Raw genomic sequence first — 22,329 nt, forward strand, 5'->3', positions numbered from 1 at the left:
TTATTGTTTAGACTGCAGATTGACCCTTTAAATCACATACAAATAGTTTCAAAACAAGACAATTGCAACACTGTCTCTTCATCCATGATGTCTGGATGTAATTTTAGCCTGAAACGTTAGGTTGTATGCCACCAAGTGCAGGGAACAGTGTAAGTAATAGTACAGGTAACAGTGTAGGTAACATTACAGGTAACAGTGTAGGTAACAGTGTAGGTAACAGTGTAGGTAACAGTGTAGGTAACATTACAGGTAACAGTGTAGGTAACAGTGTAGGTAACAGTGTAGGTAACATTACAGGTAACAGTGTAGGTAACAGTGTAGGTAACATTACAGGTAACAGTGTAGGTAACAGTGTAGGTAACAGTGTAGGTAACAGTGTAGGTAACAGTGTAGGTAACAGTACAGGTAACAGTGTAGGTAACAGTGTAGGTAACAGTGTAGGTAACAGTGTAGGTAACAGTGTAGGTAACAGTGTAGGTAACAGTACAGGTAACAGTGTAGGTAACATTACAGGTAACAGTGTAGGTAACAGTGTAGGTAACAGTGTAGGTAACAGTGTAGGTAACAGTGTAGGTAACAGTGTAGGTAACAGTACAGGTAACAGTGTAGGTAACAGTACAGGTAACAGTACAGGTAACAGTGTAGGTAACAGTACAGGTAACAGTGTAGGTAACAGTACAGGTAACAGTGTAGGTAACAGTACAGGTAACAGTACAGGTAACAGTGTAGGTAACAGTGTAGGTAACAGTGTAGGTAACAGTGTAGGTAACAGTACAGGTAACAGTACAGGTAACAGTACAGGTAACAGTGTAGGTAACAGTGTAGGTAACAGTGTAGGTAACAGTGTAGGTAACAGTGTAGGGAACAGTGTAGGTAACAGTGTAGGTAACAGTGTAGGTAACAGTGTAGGTAACAGTACAGGTAACAGTACAGGTAACAGTACAGGTAACAGTGTAGGTAACAGTGTAGGTAACAGTGTAGGTAACAGTGTAGGTAACAGTACAGGTAACAGTGTAGGTAACAGTACAGGTAACAGTACAGGTAACAGTGTAGGTAACAGTGTAGGTAACAGTGTAGGTAACAGTGTAGGTAACAGTGTAGGTAACAGTACAGGTAACAGTGTAGGTAACAGTACAGGTAACAGTACATGTAACAGTGTAGGTAACAGTACAGGTAACAGTGTAGGTAACAGTGTAGGTAACAGTACAGGTAACAGTGTAGGTAACAGTACAGGTAACAGTACAGGTAACAGTGTAGGTAACAGTGTAGGTAACAGTGTAGGTAACAGTGTAGGGAACAGTGTAGGTAACAGTGTAGGTAACAGTACAGGTAACAGTGTAGGTCACAGTACAGGTAACAGTGTAGGTAACAGTGTAGGTAACAGTGTAGGTAACAGTGTAGGTAACAGTGTAGGTAACAGTGTAGGTAACAGTGTAGGTAACAGTGTAGGTAACAGTACAGGTAACAGTACAGGTAACAGTGTAGTTAACAGTGTAGGTAACAGTGTAGGTAACAGTGTAGGTAACAGTGTAGGTAACAGTACAGGTAACAGTACAGGTAACAGTGTAGGTAACAGTGTAGGTAACAGTGTAGGAACAGTGTAGGTAACAGTGTAGGTAACAGTACAGGTAACAGTACAGGTAACAGTGTAGGTAACAGTGTAGGTAACAGTGTATGTAACAGTGTAGGTAACAGTACAGGTAACAGTACAGGTAACAGTACAGGTAACAGTACAGGTAACAGTGTAGGTAACAGTACAGGTAACAGTGTAGGTAACAGTACAGGTAACAGTGTAGGTAACAGTGTAGGTAACAGTACAGGTAACAGTGTAGGTAACAGTGTAGGTAACAGTGTAGGTAACAGTGTAGGTAACAGTGTAGGTAACAGTACAGGTAACAGTGTAGGTAACAGTGTAGGTAACAGTGTAGGTAACAGTGTAGGTAACAGTGTAGGTAACAGTGTAGGTAACAGTACAGGTAACAGTGTAGGTAACAGTACAGGTAACAGTACAGGTAACAGTGTAGGTAACAGTACAGGTAACAGTGTAGGTAACAGTGTAGGTAACAGTGTAGGTAACAGTGTAGGTAACAGTACAGGTAACAGTGTAGGTAACAGTGTAGGTAACAGTGTAGGTAACAGTGTAGGTAACAGTACAGGTAACAGTGTAGGTAACAGTGTAGGTAACAGTGCAGGTAACAGTGTAGGTAACAGTGTAGGTAACAGTGTAGAGTAACAGTACAGGTAACAGTACAGGTAACAGTGTAGGTAACAGTACAGGTAACAGTACAGGTAACAGTGTAGGTAACAGTGTAGGTAACAGTGTAGGTAACAGTGTAGGTAACAGTGTAGGTAACAGTGTAGGTAACAGTACAGGTAACAGTACAGGTAACAGTGTAGGTAACAGTGCAGGTAACAGTACAGGTAACAGTGTAGGTAACAGTGACAGGTAACAGTGTAGGTAACAGTGTAGGTAACAGTGTAGGTAACAGTGTAGGTAACAGTACAGGTAACAGTGTAGGTAACAGTGTAGGTAACAGTGTAGGTAACAGTGTAGGTAACAGTACAGGTAACAGTGTAGGTAACAGTACAGGTAACAGTGTAGGTAACAGTACAGGTAACAGTACAGGTAACAGTGTAGGTAACAGTGTAGGTAACAGTGTAGGTAACAGTGTAGGTAACAGTACAGGTAACAGTACAGGTAACAGTACAGGTAACAGTGTAGGTAACAGTGTAGGTAACAGTGTAGGTAACAGTGTAGGTAACAGTGTAGGGAACAGTGTAGGTAACAGTGTAGGTAACAGTGTAGGTAACAGTGTAGGTAACAGTACAGGTAACAGTACAGGTAACAGTACAGGTAACAGTGTAGGTAACAGTGTAGGTAACAGTGTAGGTAACAGTGTAGGTAACAGTACAGGTAACAGTGTAGGTAACAGTACAGGTAACAGTACAGGTAACAGTGTAGGTAACAGTGTAGGTAACAGTGTAGGTAACAGTGTAGGTAACAGTGTAGGTAACAGTACAGGTAACAGTGTAGGTAACAGTACAGGTAACAGTACATGTAACAGTGTAGGTAACAGTACAGGTAACAGTGTAGGTAACAGTGTAGGTAACAGTACAGGTAACAGTGTAGGTAACAGTACAGGTAACAGTACAGGTAACAGTGCAGGTAACAGTGTAGGTAACAGTGTAGGTAACAGTGTAGGGAACAGTGTAGGTAACAGTGTAGGTAACAGTACAGGTAACAGTGTAGGTCACAGTACAGGTAACAGTGTAGGTAACAGTGCAGGTAACAGTGTAGGTAACAGTGTAGGTAACAGTGTAGGTAACAGTGTAGGTAACAGTGTAGGTAACAGTGTAGGTAACAGTACAGGTAACAGTACAGGTAACAGTGTAGTTAACAGTGTAGGTAACAGTGTAGGTAACAGTGTAGGTAACAGTGTAGGTAACAGTACAGGTAACAGTACAGGTAACAGTGTAGGTAACAGTGTAGGTAACAGTGTAGGAACAGTGTAGGTAACAGTGTAGGTAACAGTACAGGTAACAGTACAGGTAACAGTGTAGGTAACAGTGTAGGTAACAGTGTATGTAACAGTGTAGGTAACAGTACAGGTAACAGTACAGGTAACAGTACAGGTAACAGTACAGGTAACAGTGTAGGTAACAGTACAGGTAACAGTGTAGGTAACAGTACAGGTAACAGTGTAGGTAACAGTGTAGGTAACAGTACAGGTAACAGTGTAGGTAACAGTGTAGGTAACAGTGTAGGTAACAGTGTAGGTAACAGTGTAGGTAACAGTACAGGTAACAGTGTAGGTAACAGTGTAGGTAACAGTGTAGGTAACAGTGTAGGTAACAGTGTAGGTAACAGTGTAGGTAACAGTACAGGTAACAGTGTAGGTAACAGTACAGGTAACAGTACAGGTAACAGTGTAGGTAACAGTGTAGGTAACAGTGTAGGTAACAGTGTAGGTAACAGTGTAGGTAACAGTGTAGGTAACAGTACAGGTAACAGTGTAGGTAACAGTGTAGGTAACAGTGTAGGTAACAGTGTAGGTAACAGTACAGGTAACAGTGTAGGTAACAGTGTAGGTAACAGTGTAGGTAACAGTGTAGGTAACAGTGTAGGTAACAGTGTAGGTAACAGTACAGGTAACAGTGTAGGTAACAGTGTAGGTAACAGTGTAGGTAACAGTGTAGGTAACAGTGTAAGTAATAGTACAGGTAACAGTACAGGTAACAGTGTAGGTAACAGTACAGGTAACAGTACAGGTAACAGTGTAGGTAACAGTGTAGGTAACAGTGTAGGTAACAGTGTAGGTAACAGTGTAGGTAACAGTGTAGGTAACAGTACAGGTAACAGTACAGGTAACAGTGTAGGTAACAGTGTAGGTAACAGTACAGGTAACAGTGTAGGTAACAGTACAGGTAACAGTGTAGGTAACAGTGTAGGTAACAGTGTAGGTAACAGTGTAGGTAACAGTACAGGTAACAGTGTAGGTAACAGTGTAGGTAACAGTGTAGGTAACAGTGTAGGTAACAGTACAGGTAACAGTGTAGGTAACAGTACAGGTAACAGTACAGGTAACAGTGTAGGTAACAGTGTAGGTAACAGTGTAGGTAACAGTGTAGGTAACAGTGTAGGTAACAGTGTAGGTAACAGTGTAGGTAACAGTACAGGTAACAGTGTAGGTAACAGTACAGGTAACAGTGTAGGTAACAGTGTAGGTAACAGTGTAGGTAACAGTGTAGGTAACAGTGTAGGTAACAGTGTAGGTAACAGTACAGGTAACAGTGTAGGTAACAGTGTAGGTAACAGTGTAGGTAACAGTGTAGGTAACAGTACAGGTAACAGTGTAGGTAACAGTGTAGGTAACAGTGTAGGTAACAGTGTAGGTAACAGTGTAGGTAACAGTGTAGGTAACAGTACAGGTAACAGTGTAGGTAACAGTGTAGGTAACAGTGTAGGTAACAGTGTAGGTAACAGTGTAAGTAATAGTACAGGTAACAGTACAGGTAACAGTGTAGGTAACAGTACAGGTAACAGTGTAGGTAACAGTGTAGGTAACAGTGTAGGTAACAGTGTAGGTAACAGTGTAGGTAACAGTGTAGGTAACAGTGTAGGTAACAGTACAGGTAACAGTACAGGTAACAGTGTAGGTAACAGTGTAGGTAACAGTACAGGTAACAGTGTAGGTAACAGTACAGGTAACAGTGTAGGTAACAGTGTAGGTAACAGTGTAGGTAACAGTGTAGGTAACAGTACAGGTAACAGTGTAGGTAACAGTGTAGGTAACAGTGTAGGTAACAGTGTAGGTAACAGTACAGGTAACAGTGTAGGTAACAGTACAGGTAACAGTACAGGTAACAGTGTAGGTAACAGTGTAGGTAACAGTGTAGGTAACAGTGTAGGTAACAGTGTAGGTAACAGTGTAGGTAACAGTGTAGGTAACAGTGTAGGTAACAGTGTAGGTAACAGTGTAGGTAACAGTGTAGGGAACAGTGTAGGTAACAGTGTAGGTAACAGTGTAGGTAACAGTGTAGGTAACAGTACAGGTAACAGTACAGGTAACAGTACAGGTAACAGTGTAGGTAACAGTGTAGGTAACAGTGTAGGTAACAGTGTAGGTAACAGTACAGGTAACAGTGTAGGTAACAGTGTAGGTAACAGTGTAGGTAACAGTGTAGGTAACAGTGTAGGTAACAGTGTAGGTAACAGTACAGGTAACAGTACAGGTAACAGTGTAGGTAACAGTGTAGGTAACAGTACAGGTAACAGTGTAGGTAACAGTACAGGTAACAGTGTAGGTAACAGTGTAGGTAACAGTGTAGGTAACAGTGTAGATAACAGTGTAGGTAACAGTGTAGGTAACAGTGTAGGTCATTTGGTGTCTAACCTTTAGTCTTCTTGCGGTTCTGTTTCCTTTCCTCATCTCTTATCTTCCTCTCAGCTCCCTGGAACAAACAGACAAATAAATGAGTGAACAGATGGATTAATAAATGAAGAAGTGGATAGATGGATGGTTTAATAATTTAATGATTGGATGGATGGATTAATATATGAATGAGTGGATGAATGGATTGATTAATAAATGAATGAGTGGCTGGAATGATGGATCAATAAATGAATGAGTGGATGCATGGATGGATCAATAAATGAATGAATGGATGATGGATGGATTAATAAATGAAGGAGTGGATAGATGGATGGATTAATAAATGAATGAGTGGATGGATGGATGGATGGTTTAATAATTTAATGAGTGGATGGATGGATTAATATATGAATGAGTGGATGGATGGATTAATAAATGAATGAGTGGATGGATGGATTAATAAATGAATGAGTGGATGGATGGATGGATGGTTTAATAATTTAATGAGTGGATGGAGGGATGGATTAATAAATGAATGAGTGGATGGATGGATGGTTTAATAATTTAATGAGTGGATGGATGGATGGATTAATAAATGAATGAGTGGATGGATGGATGGATTAATAAATGAATGAGTGGATGGATGGATTAATAAATGAATGAGTGGATGGAGGGATGGATTAATAAATGAATGAGTGGATGGATGGATGGATTAATAAATGAATGAGTGGATGGATGGATGGATTAATAAATGAATGAGTGGATGGATGGATTAATAAATGAATGAGGGGATGGATGGGTGGATTAATAAATGAATGAGTGGATGGATGGGTGAAGCAGCTTCACATCCAACAGCACTGATGAGAATTATTACAGTTTGTAACTAGTCTCTCTCTCCAGACGCTCTGCTGTGAGAACAGACTATCATTTAACTAAGGAGATTGTTTTATATACAGAAGCCACCTGGGGGAGGCAGAGTGTCAGAAACTCTGGACTCTATTTGAGATTCTAACAGTACAGGGGAGGATGAATCATAGTGCAAGGAGGGGATCTGAAGATCTAAATGCAGCTCTTCAGGAATAAAAGTTAATTAGTGAAATGGGTTATGAAGGAGTTAGAGGTCAGATGTCAGAGAGAGAGAGACTCACCTTGTCACAGAAGACCTTGATCTGAGAGTAGGCTCTGTGGAGGGGCTTGTTGCTGCGGTTGTTGTAACTGTAGGTGTCAATCTGGATCATCAGAGGAAGACCTTTCACCCCCTTCTGAGATGAGAAGTCTGTACTCAGACAGTTCACTGTGATAAAGATCTAACCAATCAGAGGGACAGAACAAATCAGATTCCTGCCAACTGACCAATCGGAGACAGAGAGCAGTGCCAGTGAGTTCCGTTCAGCTAGAACCAGACAAACCAGTCAGTTAATAAAACCTATATCTCAGTTGGGAGATCTTCCAAATACAACAGCATATTCATATTTACAAAATATCAAACTGCACAAAGCATGGGAACCGTATTACTACACGTTATTACGTAAGAATAGGGCCAGCTCCCACTGTTCTATGGCTGTGGTGTCTCATACAGGACTACACGTTATTACGTAAGAATAGGGCCAGCTCCCACTGTTCTATGGCTGTGGTGTCTCATACAGGACTACACGTTATTACGTAAGAATAGGGCCAGCTCCCACTGTTCTATGGCTGTGGTGTCTCATACAGGACTACACGTTATTACGTAAGAATAGGGCCAGCTCCCACTGTTCTATGGCTGTGGTGTCTCATACAGGACTACACGTTATTACGTAAGAATAGGGCCAGCTCCCACTGTTCTATGGCTGTGGTGTCTCATACAGGACTACACGTTATTACGTAAGAATAGGGCCAGCTCCCACTGTTCTATGGCTGTGGTGTCTCATACAGGACTACACGTTATTACGTAAGAATAGGGCCAGCTCCCACTGTTCTATGGCTGTGGTGTCTCATACAGGACTACACGTTATTACGTAAGAATAGGGCCAGCTCCCACTGTTCTATGGCTGTGGTGTCTCATACAGGACTACACGTTATTACGTAAGAATAGGGCCAGCTCCCACTGTTCTATGGCTGTGGTGTCTCATACAGGACTACACGTTATTACGTAAGAATAGGGCCAGCTCCCACTGTTCTATGGCTGTGGTGTCTCATACAGGACTACACGTTATTACGTAAGAATAGGGCCAGCTCCCACTGTTCTATGGCTGTGGTGTCTCATACAGGACTACACGTTATTACGTAAGAATAGGGCCAGCTCCCACTGTTCTATGGCTGTGGTGTCTCATACAGGACTACACGTTATTACGTAAGAATAGGGCCAGCTCCCACTGTTCTATGGCTGTGGTGTCTCATACAGGACTACACGTTATTACGTAAGAATAGGGCCAGCTCCCACTGTTCTATGGCTGTGGTGTCTCATACAGGACTACACGTTATTACGTAAGAATAGGGCCAGCTCCCACTGTTCTATGGCTGTGGTGTCTCATACAGGACTACACGTTATTACGTAAGAATAGGGCCAGCTCCCACTGTTCTATGGCTGTGGTGTCTCATACAGGACTACACGTTATTACGTAAGAATAGGGCCAGCTCCCACTGTTCTATGGCTGTGGTGTCTCATACAGGACTACACGTTATTACGTAAGAATAGGGCCAGCTCCCACTGTTCTATGGCTGTGGTGTCTCATACAGGACTACACGTTATTACGTAAGAATAGGGCCAGCTCCCACTGTTCTATGGCTGTGGTGTCTCATACAGGACTACACGTTATTACGTAAGAATAGGGCCAGCTCCCACTGTTCTATGGCTGTGGTGTCTCATACAGGACTACACGTTATTACGTAAGAATAGGGCCAGCTCCCACTGTTCTATGGCTGTGGTGTCTCATACAGGACTACACGTTATTACGTAAGAATAGGGCCAGCTCCCACTGTTCTATGGCTGTGGTGTCTCATACAGGACTACACGTTATTACGTAAGAATAGGGCCAGCTCCCACTGTTCTATGGCTGTGGTGTCTCATACAGGACTACACGTTATTACGTAAGAATAGGGCCAGCTCCCACTGTTCTATGGCTGTGGTGTCTCATACAGGACTACACGTTATTACGTAAGAATAGGGCCAGCTCCCACTGTTCTATGGCTGTGGTGTCTCATACAGGACTACACGTTATTACGTAAGAATAGGGCCAGCTCCCACTGTTCTATGGCTGTGGTGTCTCATACAGGACTACACGTTATTACGTAAGAATAGGGCCAGCTCCCACTGTTCTATGGCTGTGGTGTCTCATACAGGACTACACGTTATTACGTAAGAATAGGCCAGCTCCCACTGTTCTATGGCTGTGGTGTCTCATACAGGACTACACGTTATTACGTAAGAATAGGGCCAGCTCCCACTGTTCTATGGCTGTGGTGTCTCATACAGGACTACACGTTATTACGTAAGAATAGGGCCAGCTCCCACTGTTCTATGGCTGTGGTGTCTCATACAGGACTACACGTTATTACGTAAGAATAGGGCCAGCTCCCACTGTTCTATGGCTGTGGTGTCTCATACAGGACTACACGTTATTACGTAAGAATAGGGCCAGCTCCCACTGTTCTATGGCTGTGGTGTCTCATACAGGACTACACGTTGTTACGTAAGAATAGGGCCAGCTCCCACTGTTCTATGGCTGTGGTGTCTCATACAGGACTACACGTTATTACGTAAGAATAGGGCCAGCTCCCACTGTTCTATGGCTGTGGTGTCTCATACAGGACTACACGTTATTACGTAAGAATAGGGCCAGCTCCCACTGTTCTATGGCTGTGGTGTCTCATACAGGACTACACGTTATTACGTAAGAATAGGGCCAGCTCCCACTGTTCTATGGCTGTGGTGTCTCATACAGGACTACACGTTATTACGTAAGAATAGGGCCAGCTCCCACTGTTCTATGGCTGTGGTGTCTCATACAGGACTACACGTTATTACGTAAGAATAGGGCCAGCTCCCACTGTTCTATGGCTGTGGTGTCTCATACAGGCTAGTCAGCCTGCGTTAGTAAGGCATTTCTCCCATAAGGAGAGAACAGAACAGAGCAGAACAGAGCTGGGATGTGCTGAGACAAGCCATGGTCTCAACAGTATGTCTGCCCCGGGGCCACAGCATATCACAGAGAAAATAGGATAAACTCAAATGTTTCTTATTTTTACAGTTTAGACTACAAAAACAGTTTAGACTACAAAAACAGTTTAGACTAAAACAGTCCTATTTTATTTTCTCTCACAACAGTACTCCCTGAACCATCATGTTTCAACATGTGGACAAACACATCATTGTGTTTTTGCCCCCCCCTAAAATAGGTGTATTCTCAGACAGTGTTTTGTATTTATCTGAATAGAGGCTATAACCTCTGTATTAACAGGCCTTTTAAAGCCCTCTTGATCTGTGAAGCAGAAACTATGGCTGCTGGGGGTCGTCTGGAGGGGATCACTTCCTATAATACATAAACATAGGACTTTACCTCACAGATGGAGACTACAACTAGGAATGGCTGGAGTTACAGAGCATGGGAAGATAGTTATCAGGAAATACAACTAATTGGGAGTGTTTCAGGTACAGTGGTCCCGTAAAACAAAGAAGAAAGACTTTGTGGAGACTGGGAACAATGAACACCGTCCATGAGTGAACATCTTTGAATCAGAGGGTTACATACAGCACTACTATCAAGGAAAACTGGATTATTCTTGTGAGGTGGGATTGTTGAACCTCAATAGGCTATAGCACATGACAGCACCCCGTCAGAGAGGAGAGTAAATATTAGCTCAGAGAGTTGAGCTGGGTTGGATTTCTTCCAGCAGGTTCTTTGTCCAGAGCCTTGTGATTACAATGGCCTTCCAGTACTGTATTACTGCAATGGTGGAGCCAAACAGATAGAGAGAGAGAGAGAGAGGGAGAGAGAGAGAGAGAGAGAGAGAGAGAGAGAGAGAGAGAGAGAGAGAGAGAGAGAGAGAGAGAGAGAGAGAGAGAGAAGAGAGAGAGAGAGAGAGAGAGAGAGAGAGAGAGAGAGAGAGAGAGAGAGAGAGAGAGAGAGAGAGAGAGAGAGAGAGAGAGAGAGAGAGAGAGCAGGAAGAATGAGAGAGAGAGAGAGAGAGTGAGAGAGAGAGAGAGAGAGAGAGAGAGAGAGAGAGAGAGAGAGAGAGAGAGAGAGAGAGAGAGAGAGAGCAAGAGAGAGAGAGAGGGAGAGAGAGAGAGAGAGAGAGAGAGAGAGAGAGAGAGAGAGAGAGAGAGAGAGAAAAGAGAGAGAGAGAGGAGGGAGAGAGAGAGAGAGAGAGAGAGAGAGAGAGAGAGAGAGAGAGAGAGAGAGAGAGAGAGAGAGAGAGAGAGAGAGAGAGAGAGAGAGAGAGAGAGAGAGAGAGAGAGAGAGAGAGAGAGAGAGAGAGAGAGAGAGAGAGAGAGAGAGAGAGAGAGAGAGAGAGAGAGAGAGAGAGAGAGAGAGAGAGAGAGGGAGAAAGAGAGACTAATAGGATACTGGGCCAGTATGTTGCTGCAGGCAATACGTGTGTGTGGACTGTGTGGACTATGTGGACTGTGGGGACTATGTGGACTATGGGGATTGTGTGGATTGTGTGGAATGTGTGGACTGTGGGGACTGTGGGGACTATGTGGACTGTGGGGGCTATGTGGACTGTGTGGACTGTGGGGATTGTGTGGACTGTGTGGACTGTGTAGAATGTGGGGACTGTGTGGACTGTGTGGATTGTGTGGACAATGGGGATTGTGTGGACTGTATGGACTGTGGGGACTGTGTGGACTGTGTGGAATGTGGGGACTGTGTGGACTGTGTGGAATGTGTGGACTGTGTGGAATGTGGGGACTATGTGGACTGTGTGGACTGTGTGGACTGTGTGGACTGTGTGGACTGTGTGGACTGTGTGGACTATGTGGACTGTGTGGACTGTGTGGACTGTGTGGACTGTGTGGACTATGTGGACTGTGTGGACTATGTGGACTGTGTGGACTGTGTGGACTATGTGGACTGTGTGGACTGTGTGGACTGTGTGGACTGTGTGGACTGTGGGGATTGTGTGGACTGTGTGGACTGTGCGGACTGTGGGGATTGTGTGGACTGTGTGGACTGTGTGGACTATGTGGACTGTGGGGACTGTGTGGACTGTGTGGACTGTGTGGATTGTGTGGACTGTGGGGATTGTGTGGACTGTGTGGACTGTGTAGAATGTGGGGACTGTGTGGACTGTGTGGATTGTGTGGACAATGGGGACTGTGTGGACTGTGGGGACTATGTGGACTATGTGGACTGTGGAGACTGTGTGGACTATGTGGACTGTGGGGACTATGGGGACTATGGGGGCTATGTTGACTATGTGGACTGTGTGGACTATGTGGACTGTGGGGGCTATGTTGACTATGTGGAATGTGTGGACTGTGTGGACTATGTGGATTGTGTGGACTGTGTGGACTGTGGGGACTATGTGGACTATGTGGATTGTGTGGACTGTGGGGATTGTGTGGACTGTGGGGATTGTGTGGACTGTGTGGACTGTGTAGAATGTGGGGACTGTGTGGACTGTGTGGATTGTGTGGACAATGGGGATTGTGTGGACTGTATGGACTGTGGGGACTGTGTGGACTGTGTGGAATGTGGGGACTGTGTGGACTGTGTGGAATGTGTGGACTATGTGGACTGTGTGGACTGTGTGGACTGTGTGGACTGTGTGGACTATGTGGACTGTGTGGACTGTGTGGACTGTGTGGACTGTGTGGACTGTGGGGATTGTGTGGACTGTGTGGACTGTGCGGACTGTGGGGATTGTGTGGATTGTGTGGACTGTGGGGATTGTGTGGACTGTGTGGACTGTGTGGACTGTGTGGACTGTGTGGACTGTGTGGATTGTGTGGACAATGGGGACTGTGTGGACTGTGGGGACTATGTGGACTATGTGGACTGTGGAGACTGTGTGGACTATGTGGACTGTGGGGACTGTGGGGACTATGGGGACTATGGGGACTATGGGGACTATGGGGACTATGTTGACTATGTGGACTGTGGGGACTATGTGGACTGTGGGGGCTATGTTGACTATGTGGAATGTGTGGACTGTGGGGACTATGTGGACTATGGGGACTGTGGTATTGTATTGTAGTTGAATCGTCACCTTTACTCTGTAGACACGCTGAAATCTAATTAGCATAATAAAACCATCCCCACACAATGACCTGTTCTAATAACACACAATGACCTGTTCTAATAACACACAATAACCTGTTCTAATAACACACAATGACATGTTCTAATAACACACAATAACCTGCTCTAATAACACACAATAACCTGCTCTAATAACACACAATGACCTGTTCTAATAACACACAATGACCTGTTCTAATAACACACAATGACCTGTTCTAATAACACACAATGACCTGTTCTAATAACACACAATAACCTGTTCTAATAACACACAATAACCTGTTCTAATAACACACAATGACATGTTCTAATAACACACAATAACCTGCTCTAATAACAGACAATGACCTGTTCTAATAACACACAATGACCTGTTCTAATAACACACAATGACCTGTTCTAATAACACACAATGACCTGTTCTAATAACACACAATGACCTGTTCTAATAACACACAATGAAATTACAAACTTCAGATACTCTACGCTGCCCATGTTGTTTTTACCTTGGCCTCTTCGTTCACATCCCAGGTGAAGGAGACAGCATTGTAGGCAATCTCCTCAATGTTACCGATGGTGTTGAAGCTCTCCTTATAGTCCGCTGGAGAGGAGGAGGGAGGGAGGGAGGGAGGGAGGGAGGGAAGGAGGGATGAGAGGAGGGAAGGAGGGAGGGAGAGGAGGGAAGGAAGGAAGGAGGGAAGGGAAGGAGGGAAGGAGGGAAGGAGGGAGGGAGAGGAGGGAGGGAGGGAGGGAGGGAGGGAGGGAGGGAGGGAGGGAGGGAGGGAGGGAGAGAAGGAGGGATGAGAGGAGGGAAGGAGGGAGGGAGGGAGGGAGGGAGGGAAGGAGGGAGGGAGAGGAGGGAAGGAGGAAAGGAGGGAGGGAGAGGAGGGAAGGAAGGAAGGAGGGAGGGAGGGAGGGAGGGAGGGAGGGAGGGAGGGAGGGAGGGAGGGAGGGAGGAGGGAGGGAGGGAGGGAGGGAGAGGAGGGAAGGGAAGGAGGGAAGGAGGGAGGGAGAGGAGGGAAGGAGTGAAGGAGGGAGTGAGAGGAGGAAGGGAAGGAGGGAGGGAGAGGAGGGAAGGAGGGAAGGAGAGGATGGAGGGAGGGAGAGGAGGGAAGGAGGGAAGGAGGGAGGGAGTGGAGGGAAGGAGGGAAGGCGGGAGGGAGGGGAGGGAAGGAGAGAGGGAGAGGAGGGAAGGAAGGAAGGACGGAGGGAGAGGAGGGAAGGAGGGAGGGAGAGGAGGGAAGGAGGAAGGGAGGGAGAGGAGGGAAGGAGGGAAGGAGAGGAGGAGGGTAGGAGGGAAGGAGGGAGGGAGAGGAGGGGAGGAGAGGAGGAGGGTAGGAGGGAAGGTGGGAGGGAGAGGAGGGAATGAGGGAAGGAGGGAAAGAGAGGAGGAGGGTAGGAGGGAAGGAGGGAGGGAGAGGAGGGAAGGAGGGAAGGAGGGAGGGAGAGGAGGGAGAGGAGGGAGGGAGGGGAGGGAAGGATAGGAGGGAGAGGAGGGAAGGAGGGAAGGAGAGGATGAGGGAGGGAGAGGAGGGAAGGAGGGAAGGAGGGAAGGCGGGAGGGAGGGGAGGGAAGGAGAGAGGGAGAGGAGGGAAGGAAGGAAGGACGGAGGGAGAGGAGGGAAGGAGGGAAGGAGGGAGGGAGAGGAGGGAAGGAGGAAAGGAGGGAGGGAGAGGAGGGAAGGAGAGGAGGAGGGTAGGAGGGAAGTAGGGAGGGAGAGGAGGGAAGGAGGGAAGGCGGGAGGGAGGGGAGGGAAGGAGAGAGGGAGAGGAGGGAAGGAAGGAAGGACGGAGGGAGAGGAGGGAAGGAGGGAAGGAGGGAGGGAGAGGAGGGAAGGATGAAAGGAGGGAGGGAGAGGAGGGAAGGAGGGAAGGAGAGGAGGAGGGTAGGAGGGAAGGAGGGAGGGAGAGGAGGGAAGGAGGGAAGGAGAGGAGGAGGGTAGGAGGGAAGGTGGGAGGGAGAGGAGGGAAGGAGGGAAGGAGGGAAGGAGAGGAGGAGGGTAGGAGGGAAGGAGGGAGGGAAGGAGGGAAGGAGGGAGGGAAGGAGGGAAGGAGGGAAGGAGGGAGGGAGAGGAGGGAGGGGAGGGAAGGATAGGAGGGAAGGAGAGGGAGAGGAGGGAAGGAGGGAAGGAGGGAGGGAGAGGAGGGAAGGATGGAAGGAGAGGAGGAGGGTAGGAGGGAAGGTAGGAGGGAGAGGAGGGAAGGAGGGAAGGAAGGAGGGAGGGGAGGGAGAGGAGGGAGGGAGGGAAGGAGGGAAGGAGGAAGGGAGAGGAGGGAAGGAGGGATGGAGAGGAGGAGGGAGGGAGAGGAGGGAAGGAGGGAAGGACGGAGGGAGAGGAGCGTAGGAGGGAAGGAGGGAGGGAGAGGAGGGAAGGAGGGAAGAAGGGAAGGAGGGAAGGAGAGGAGGGAGGGAAAGAGGGAACAGAATGGAAGAAGGTCAGATGGGATTCATTCTCACAACACATCCTCAACCTTCCACCCAGCTGAAGTCTTGAGAGTCAATGATAAGACACACTAGAATGCAGGTTGAATATATCAATGGAGGAGGAAAAATCATATTCAACACTATCTTCAAACATATCTAGGTCTTGTTAGTTCAGAATTGACATGTGGTTTTCTTTTAGTAAAACCACAAGTGGCTATTGCATCAAACCCCACACCAACTCTATCTGAAACCACTATAAACATGTGAACAGGCCAATATGATGAAGCTGTTATCAGCTAAACCAGGAAGCCATTGTTCAGGCTGATTAGGAACCCTATGGTATCAAACGGCATGCTCTTGAAATCTCCTATCTGGCTAGGTAAACCAACTCCCTGCCTTCAAAGCACTGAGAAACACAGGAGGCAATTCTTATTTCAACTACCATTATTAACCCAGGACAGGTCAGTTCAACTACCATTATTAACCCAGGACAGGTCAGTTCAACTACCATTATTAACCCAGGACAGGTCAGTTCAACTACCATTATTAACCCAGGACATGTCAGTTCAACTACCATTATTAACCCAGGACAGGTCAGTTCGAATACCATTATTAACCCAGGACAGGTCAGTTCAACTACCATTATTAACCCAGGACAGGTCAGTTCAACTACCATTATTACCCCAGGACAGGTCAGTTCAACTACCATTATTAACCCAGGACATGTCAGTTCAACTACCATTATTAACCCAGGACAGGTCAGTTCGAATACCATTATTAACCCAGGACAGGTCAGTTCAACTACCATTATTAACCCAGGACAGGTCAGTTCAACTACCATTATTAACCCAGGACAGGTCAGTTCAACTACCATTATTAACCCAGGACAGGTCAGTTCAACTACCATTATTAACCCAGGACAGGTCAGTTCAACTACCATTATTAACCCAGGACAGGTCAGTTCAACTACCATTATTACCCCAGGACAGGTCAGTTCAACTACCATTATTAACCCAGGACAGGTCAGTTCAACTACCATTATTACCCCAGGACAGGTCAGTTCAACTACCATTATTAACCCAGGACAGGTCAGTTCGAATACCATTATTAACCCAGGACAGGTCAGTTCAACTACCATTATTAACCCAGGACAGGTCAGTTCAACTACCATTATTAACCCAGGACAGGTCAGTTCAACTACCATTATTAACCCAGGACAGGTCAGTTCGAATACCATTATTAACCCAGGACAGGTCAGTTCGAATACCACTTTAAACCCAGGACAGGTCAGTTCAACTACCACTTTAAACCCAGGACAGGTCAGTTCAACTACCACTTTAAACCCCTCTACCCCCATCTACCCCCAAACCCCCTCTTCCCCCACAAAACCCCTCTACCCCCTCTACCCCTCTACACCATCAAACCCCTATACCCCCTCTACCCCATCTAACCCCCAAACCACCTCTACCCCCAAAACCCCCTCTACCCCCTCTACCCCCAACCCTCCCCAAACCCCTCTACCCACCAAACCTCTCTACCCCAACACTCCTCTACCCCCAAAACCTCTCTACCCCCCAAAATCCCTCTACCCCCAAAATCTCTCTACCCCCAAAACCCCTCTACCCCCAAAACCTCTCTACCCCCAAAACCCCCAAAACATCTCTACCCCCAAAAACTCCTCTACCCTCCAAAACCCCTCTCCCCAAAACTCCTCTAGCCCAAAACCCTCTACCCCGCTCTACCCCATCTAACCCTTCTACGCCATCTAACCGCTCTACCCCCCAAAACCCCATCTAACCCCAAAACCCCTCTACCCCCCAAAACCTTTCTACCCCCCAAAACCCCATCTAACCAATGTTCCCACATTGCCCTGAGACTGCCGCGCAGCTCCACCGGGACTGCCAAGCAGAATAAATATCAGAGATGTTGTTGTAGTCAGAACGCATCGGAGTAGGATTCTATTGCATTGACATGCACCACTCAGCCCACACATACCGGTGCGGCATAATCATTCAGAGCTGCAGTAGGCCTATATGCAAATAGACCATTGCCATATATGTATCTGTGCCATTTACTTTGAACTGGACTGTGTTTACAGCATGAGCGGTCGTGAGTAGATGCGCTTGTTTTGAGATCAAATCGAGAGCTGCATGTAGCCACGTGTGCACATTGTGTTCATATCCTCTGCTAGTTAGTGAGTTATTAGCCCAGTTATAGATCATTTGTTCATATCCTTTGCTAGTTAGTGAGTTATTAGCCCAGTTATAGATCATCTGTAGTCAGCAATAGGGGAGTGATTGCTTCCTACAAGAGCACAAAACGTGTCCATTTCTAGACATCTTTGAAAAGCGAGTCAGGTAAAGGATCTTAAAGGGGCAGTGTTGAGGCAGGCTTGAATAAGCTAAATAGCCAATAGGCAGAGGGTAGCATAATTTGTCTGATTCTCTGTAATAATGGTATGGGAATAATGACGCATATTATTTTGTACAGTGGTTCCTTGCATCAAACAACACAACAACATTTTCAGTCACCTCCTTGTCTGAGTGGATAAAGGTTAATGGCAAGTCCTTCATGTTTTCTTCAAAAGTCTCATGGAATGTAGGCCTACATTGAACACCACACATTGGCTGCTACTGTAGACTGAATGATAGATCAGCTATTTCCATGTTAAAATGTTATGGGATGCATTTTCTCTATTGTTTTTGGTAGGCCACTCTGGTAGGCCTACATTATGATCAAATAGCCATATTTGGCCACTGTTAAAACTGTAACTTAAAGCGGGTACAGCCTCAGTGTTCACAGGAAACAGCCTCAGTGTTCACAGGAAACAGCCTCAGTGTTCACAGGAAACAGCCTCAGTGTTCACAGGAAACAGCCTCAGTGTTCACAGGAAACAGCCTCAGTGTTCACAGGAAACAGCCTCAGTGTTCACAGGAAACAGTCTCAGTGTTCACAGGAAACAGCCTCAGGGTTCACAGGAAACAGCCTCAGTGTTCACAGGAAACAGCCTCAGTGTTCACAGTAAACAGCCTCAGGGTTCACAGGAAACAGCCTCAGTGTTCACAGTAAACAGCCTCAGGGTTCACAGGAAACAGCCTCAGTGTTCACAGGAAACAGCCTCAGGGTTCACAGTAAACAGCCTCAGTGTTCACAGGAAACAGCCTCAGGGTTCACAGTAAACAGCCTCAGGGTTCACAGGAAACAGCCTCAGTGTTCACAGTAAACAGCCTCAGGGTTCACAGTAAACAGCCTCAGGGTTCACAGGAAACAGCCTCAGTGTTCACAGTAAACACGCGCTGGAAGTTGTACATCATTTTCACAACTAAATTTGCTCATTGACGAAAAAAAATGGAGGGAACATTGCATCTAACCCTCTACATTACCTAACCTCTCTACCCCTTTACCCCACTACCCCCCGCAACCCAAGCCTCTTACATTAGCAGACCTGGGTCAAACCGCATGACAAATACTTTAAAATATTTATTAAAGTATTTGAGGGGTACATTATTTATTGCACTTTTGGGACTATTCAATTGGTTCCATTGTACCAAGCGAATTACATCAAGTGCAGCTCAAGTACTTTAACGCACAGTTCCAGTCAAATGTTTGGACACACATAGGGGTTTTCTTTATTTTTACTATTTTCTACATTGTAGAATAATAGTGAAGACATCAAAACTATGAAATGACACATATGGAATCATGTAGTAAGCAAAAAAGTGTTAAACAAATCAAAACATATTTTGTATTTGAGATTCTTCAAAGTAGCCACCCTTTGCCTTGATGACAGCTTTGCACACTCTTGGCATTCTCTCAACCAGCTTCACCTGGAATGCTTTTCCAACAGTCTTGAAGGAGTTCCCACATATGCTGAGCACTTGTTGGATGCTTTTCCTTCACTCTGCTGTCCGACTCATCCCAAACCATCTCAATTGGGTTGAGGTCGGGGATTGTGGAGGCCAGGTCATCTGATGCAGCACTCCATCACTCTCCTTCTTGGTAAAACAGCCCTTACACAGCCAGGAGGTGTGTTGGGTCATTGTCCTGTTGAAAAACAAATGATAGTCCCACTAAGCCCAAACCAGATGGGATGGCGATTCACTGCAGAATGCTTTGGTAGCCATACTGGTTAAGTGTGCCTTGAATTCTAAATAAATCATAGACAGTGTCACCAGCAAAGCACCCCCACACCATAACACCTCCTCCTCCATGCTTTATGGTGGGATATACACATGCAGAGATCACCCACTCACCCACACCGCGTCTCACAAAGACACGGCGGACTCCAGACCAAAGGACAGATTTCCACCGGTCTAATGTCCATTGATCGTGTTTCTTGGCCCAAGCAAGTCTCTTCTTCTTATTGGTGTCCTTTAGTAGTGGTTTCTTTGCAGCAATCCGACCATGAAGGCCTGATTCACACAGTCTCCTCTGAACAGTTGATGTTGAGATGTGTCTGTTACTTGAACTATGTGAAGCATTTATTTAGGCTGGTAACTCTAATGAACTCTGCAGCAGAGGTAACTCTTGGTCTTCCATTCCTGTGGCGGTCCTCATGACTCCCGAGTGGCGCAGTGGTCTAAGGCACTGCATCACAGTGCTAGCTGTGCCACTAGAGATCCTGGTTCGAGTCCAGGCTCTGTCGCAGCCAGCCGCGACCGGGAGGCCCATGGGCGGCGCACAATTGGTCCAGCGTCGTCCAAGGTAGGGGAGGGTTTGGCCGGCAGGGTTGTGGGTTCGTTTCCCATGGGGGGCCAGTATGAAAAAATAATTAATTAATTAATTAATTACAACAACAAAAAATTTAAATACAAAAAAAATAACAACATGTATGCATTCACTAACTGTAAGTCGCTCTGGATAAGAGCGTCTGCTAAATGACGTAAATGTAATGAGAGCCAGTTTCATCATAGTAACTCTGGGTCTTCCATTCCTGTGGTGGTCCTCATTAGAGCCAGTTTCATCATAGCGCTTGATGGTTTTTGCGACTGCACTTGAAGAAACTTTAAAAGTTCTTGAAATGATCCATATTGACTGACCTTCATGTCTTAAAGTAATGATGTACTGTCGTTTCTCTTTGCTTATTTTAGCTGTTCTTGCCATAATATGGGCTTGGTCTTTTACCAAATAGGGCTATCTTCTGTATACATTTCTCCAAAAAGTACGATCTTTGTCCCCATGTGCAGTTGCAAACCGTAGTCTGGCTTTTTTATGGCGGTTTTGGAGCAGTGACTTCTTCCTTGCTGAGCGGCCTTTCAGGTTATGTCGATATAGGACTCGTTTTACTGTGGATATAGATACTTTTGTACCCGTTTCCTCCAGCATCTTCACAAGGTCCTTTGCTGTTGTTCTGGGATTGATTTGCACTTTTTGCACCAAAGTACGTTCATCTCTAGGAGACAGAACGCGTCTCCTTCTTGAGTGGTATGACGGCTTCGTGGTCCCATGGTGTTTATACTTGCATACTATTGTTTGTACAGATGAACGTGGTACTTTCAGGCGTTTGGAAATTGCTCCCAAGGATGAACCAGACTTGTGGAGGTCTACCATTTTTTTCTGAGGTCTTGGCTGATTTCTTTTGATTTTCCAATGATGTCAAGTAAAGAGGCACTGAGTTTGAAGGTAGGCCTTGAAATACATCTACAGGTACACCTCCAATTGACTCAAACGATGTCAATTAGAAGCTTCTAAAGCCATGACATCATTTTCTGGAATGTTCCAAGCTGTTTAAAGGCGCAGTCAACTTAGTGTATGTAAACTTCTGACCCACTGGAATTGTGATACAGTGAATTATAAGTGAAATAATCTGTCTGTTAACAATTGTTGGAAAAATTACTTGTGTCATGCACAAAGTAGATGTCCTAACCGACTTGCCAAAACTATAGTTTGTTAACAATACATTTGTGGAGTGGTTGAAAAACAAGTTTTAATTACTCCAACCTAAGTGTATGTAAACTTCCGACTTCAACTGTATGTTATTTCATAGTTTTGATGTCTTCACTATTATTCTACAATGTAGAAAATAGTAAAAAATAAAGAAAAACCCTTGAATGAGTAGGTGTGTCCAAACCTTTGACTGGTACTGTATGTGACAGCTGTACATGTTTGACTCAGGTCTTTACATTAAACCAGGCCTCCTGGCTGGCTCAGTGAGATGCATCACTTTTGAAGCCCTTTGCCCCACTAGGAATAAAACCTGGCTCAGTCACTCCACTCCCCACTCCGTTCCCACTAGCGCAGCTCTACTCCAGGTTTCCGCAGGTGCACAGCCATTCAGTCAGTCATTCAGTCAGCCAGGCAGTCAGGCAGGTAGTATCCTGGTCGCGCGTCCGTTAGTTCCCCGTTAAATAGATTTAAATAGATCCATTCAAATCCCAGGTCCAATGACACACACAGCCCCAGGCCTCCAGGCCTCCAGGCCTCCAGGCAGAGCCAGGGAACAATCCTGAACCAACTGCTATTCAAATCCCAGCCTGGCCTGGCGGTGTCATGTTCCACTATCCAGACCAGACCTGGCCTGGCGGTGTCATGTTACAATATCCAGACCAGACCTGGCCTGGCGGTGTCATGTTACAATATCCGACCAGACCTGGCCTGGTGGTGTCATGTTCCACTATCCAGACCAGACCTGGCCTGGCGGTGTCATGTTACAATATCCGACCAGACCTGGCCTGGCGGTGTCATGTTCCACTATCCAGACCAGACCTGGCCTGGCGGTGTCATGTTACAATATCCAGACCAGACCTGGCTTGGCAGTGTCATGTTACATTATCCAGACCAGACCTGGCCTGGCGGTGTCATGTTCC

At 45.9% G+C, this 22,329-nt stretch overlaps 1 protein-coding gene across 1 annotated transcript in view; it reads right to left on the reverse strand.

Annotated features, from left to right (window-relative positions):
• Nucleotides 1–22,329, reverse strand: part of LOC121555504 (grainyhead-like protein 2 homolog) — a 59,727-nt gene that overhangs the window by 12,893 nt on the left and 24,505 nt on the right. Inside the window, exons 7-9 of the mRNA XM_045213174.1 lie at nucleotides 13,606–13,700; nucleotides 7,022–7,180; nucleotides 5,895–5,952 (exon numbers count right to left, since the gene is read on the reverse strand). Of these exons, the coding sequence (XP_045069109.1) occupies nucleotides 5,895–5,952; nucleotides 7,022–7,180; nucleotides 13,606–13,700 (312 nt within the window). The remainder of the gene's footprint in view (nucleotides 1–5,894; nucleotides 5,953–7,021; nucleotides 7,181–13,605; nucleotides 13,701–22,329) is intronic.

This window comes from Coregonus clupeaformis, unplaced genomic scaffold (genome assembly GCF_020615455.1).
Source record: "Coregonus clupeaformis isolate EN_2021a unplaced genomic scaffold, ASM2061545v1 scaf0085, whole genome shotgun sequence".
In the NCBI taxonomy this organism is placed as follows: Eukaryota; Metazoa; Chordata; class Actinopteri; order Salmoniformes; family Salmonidae; genus Coregonus; species Coregonus clupeaformis.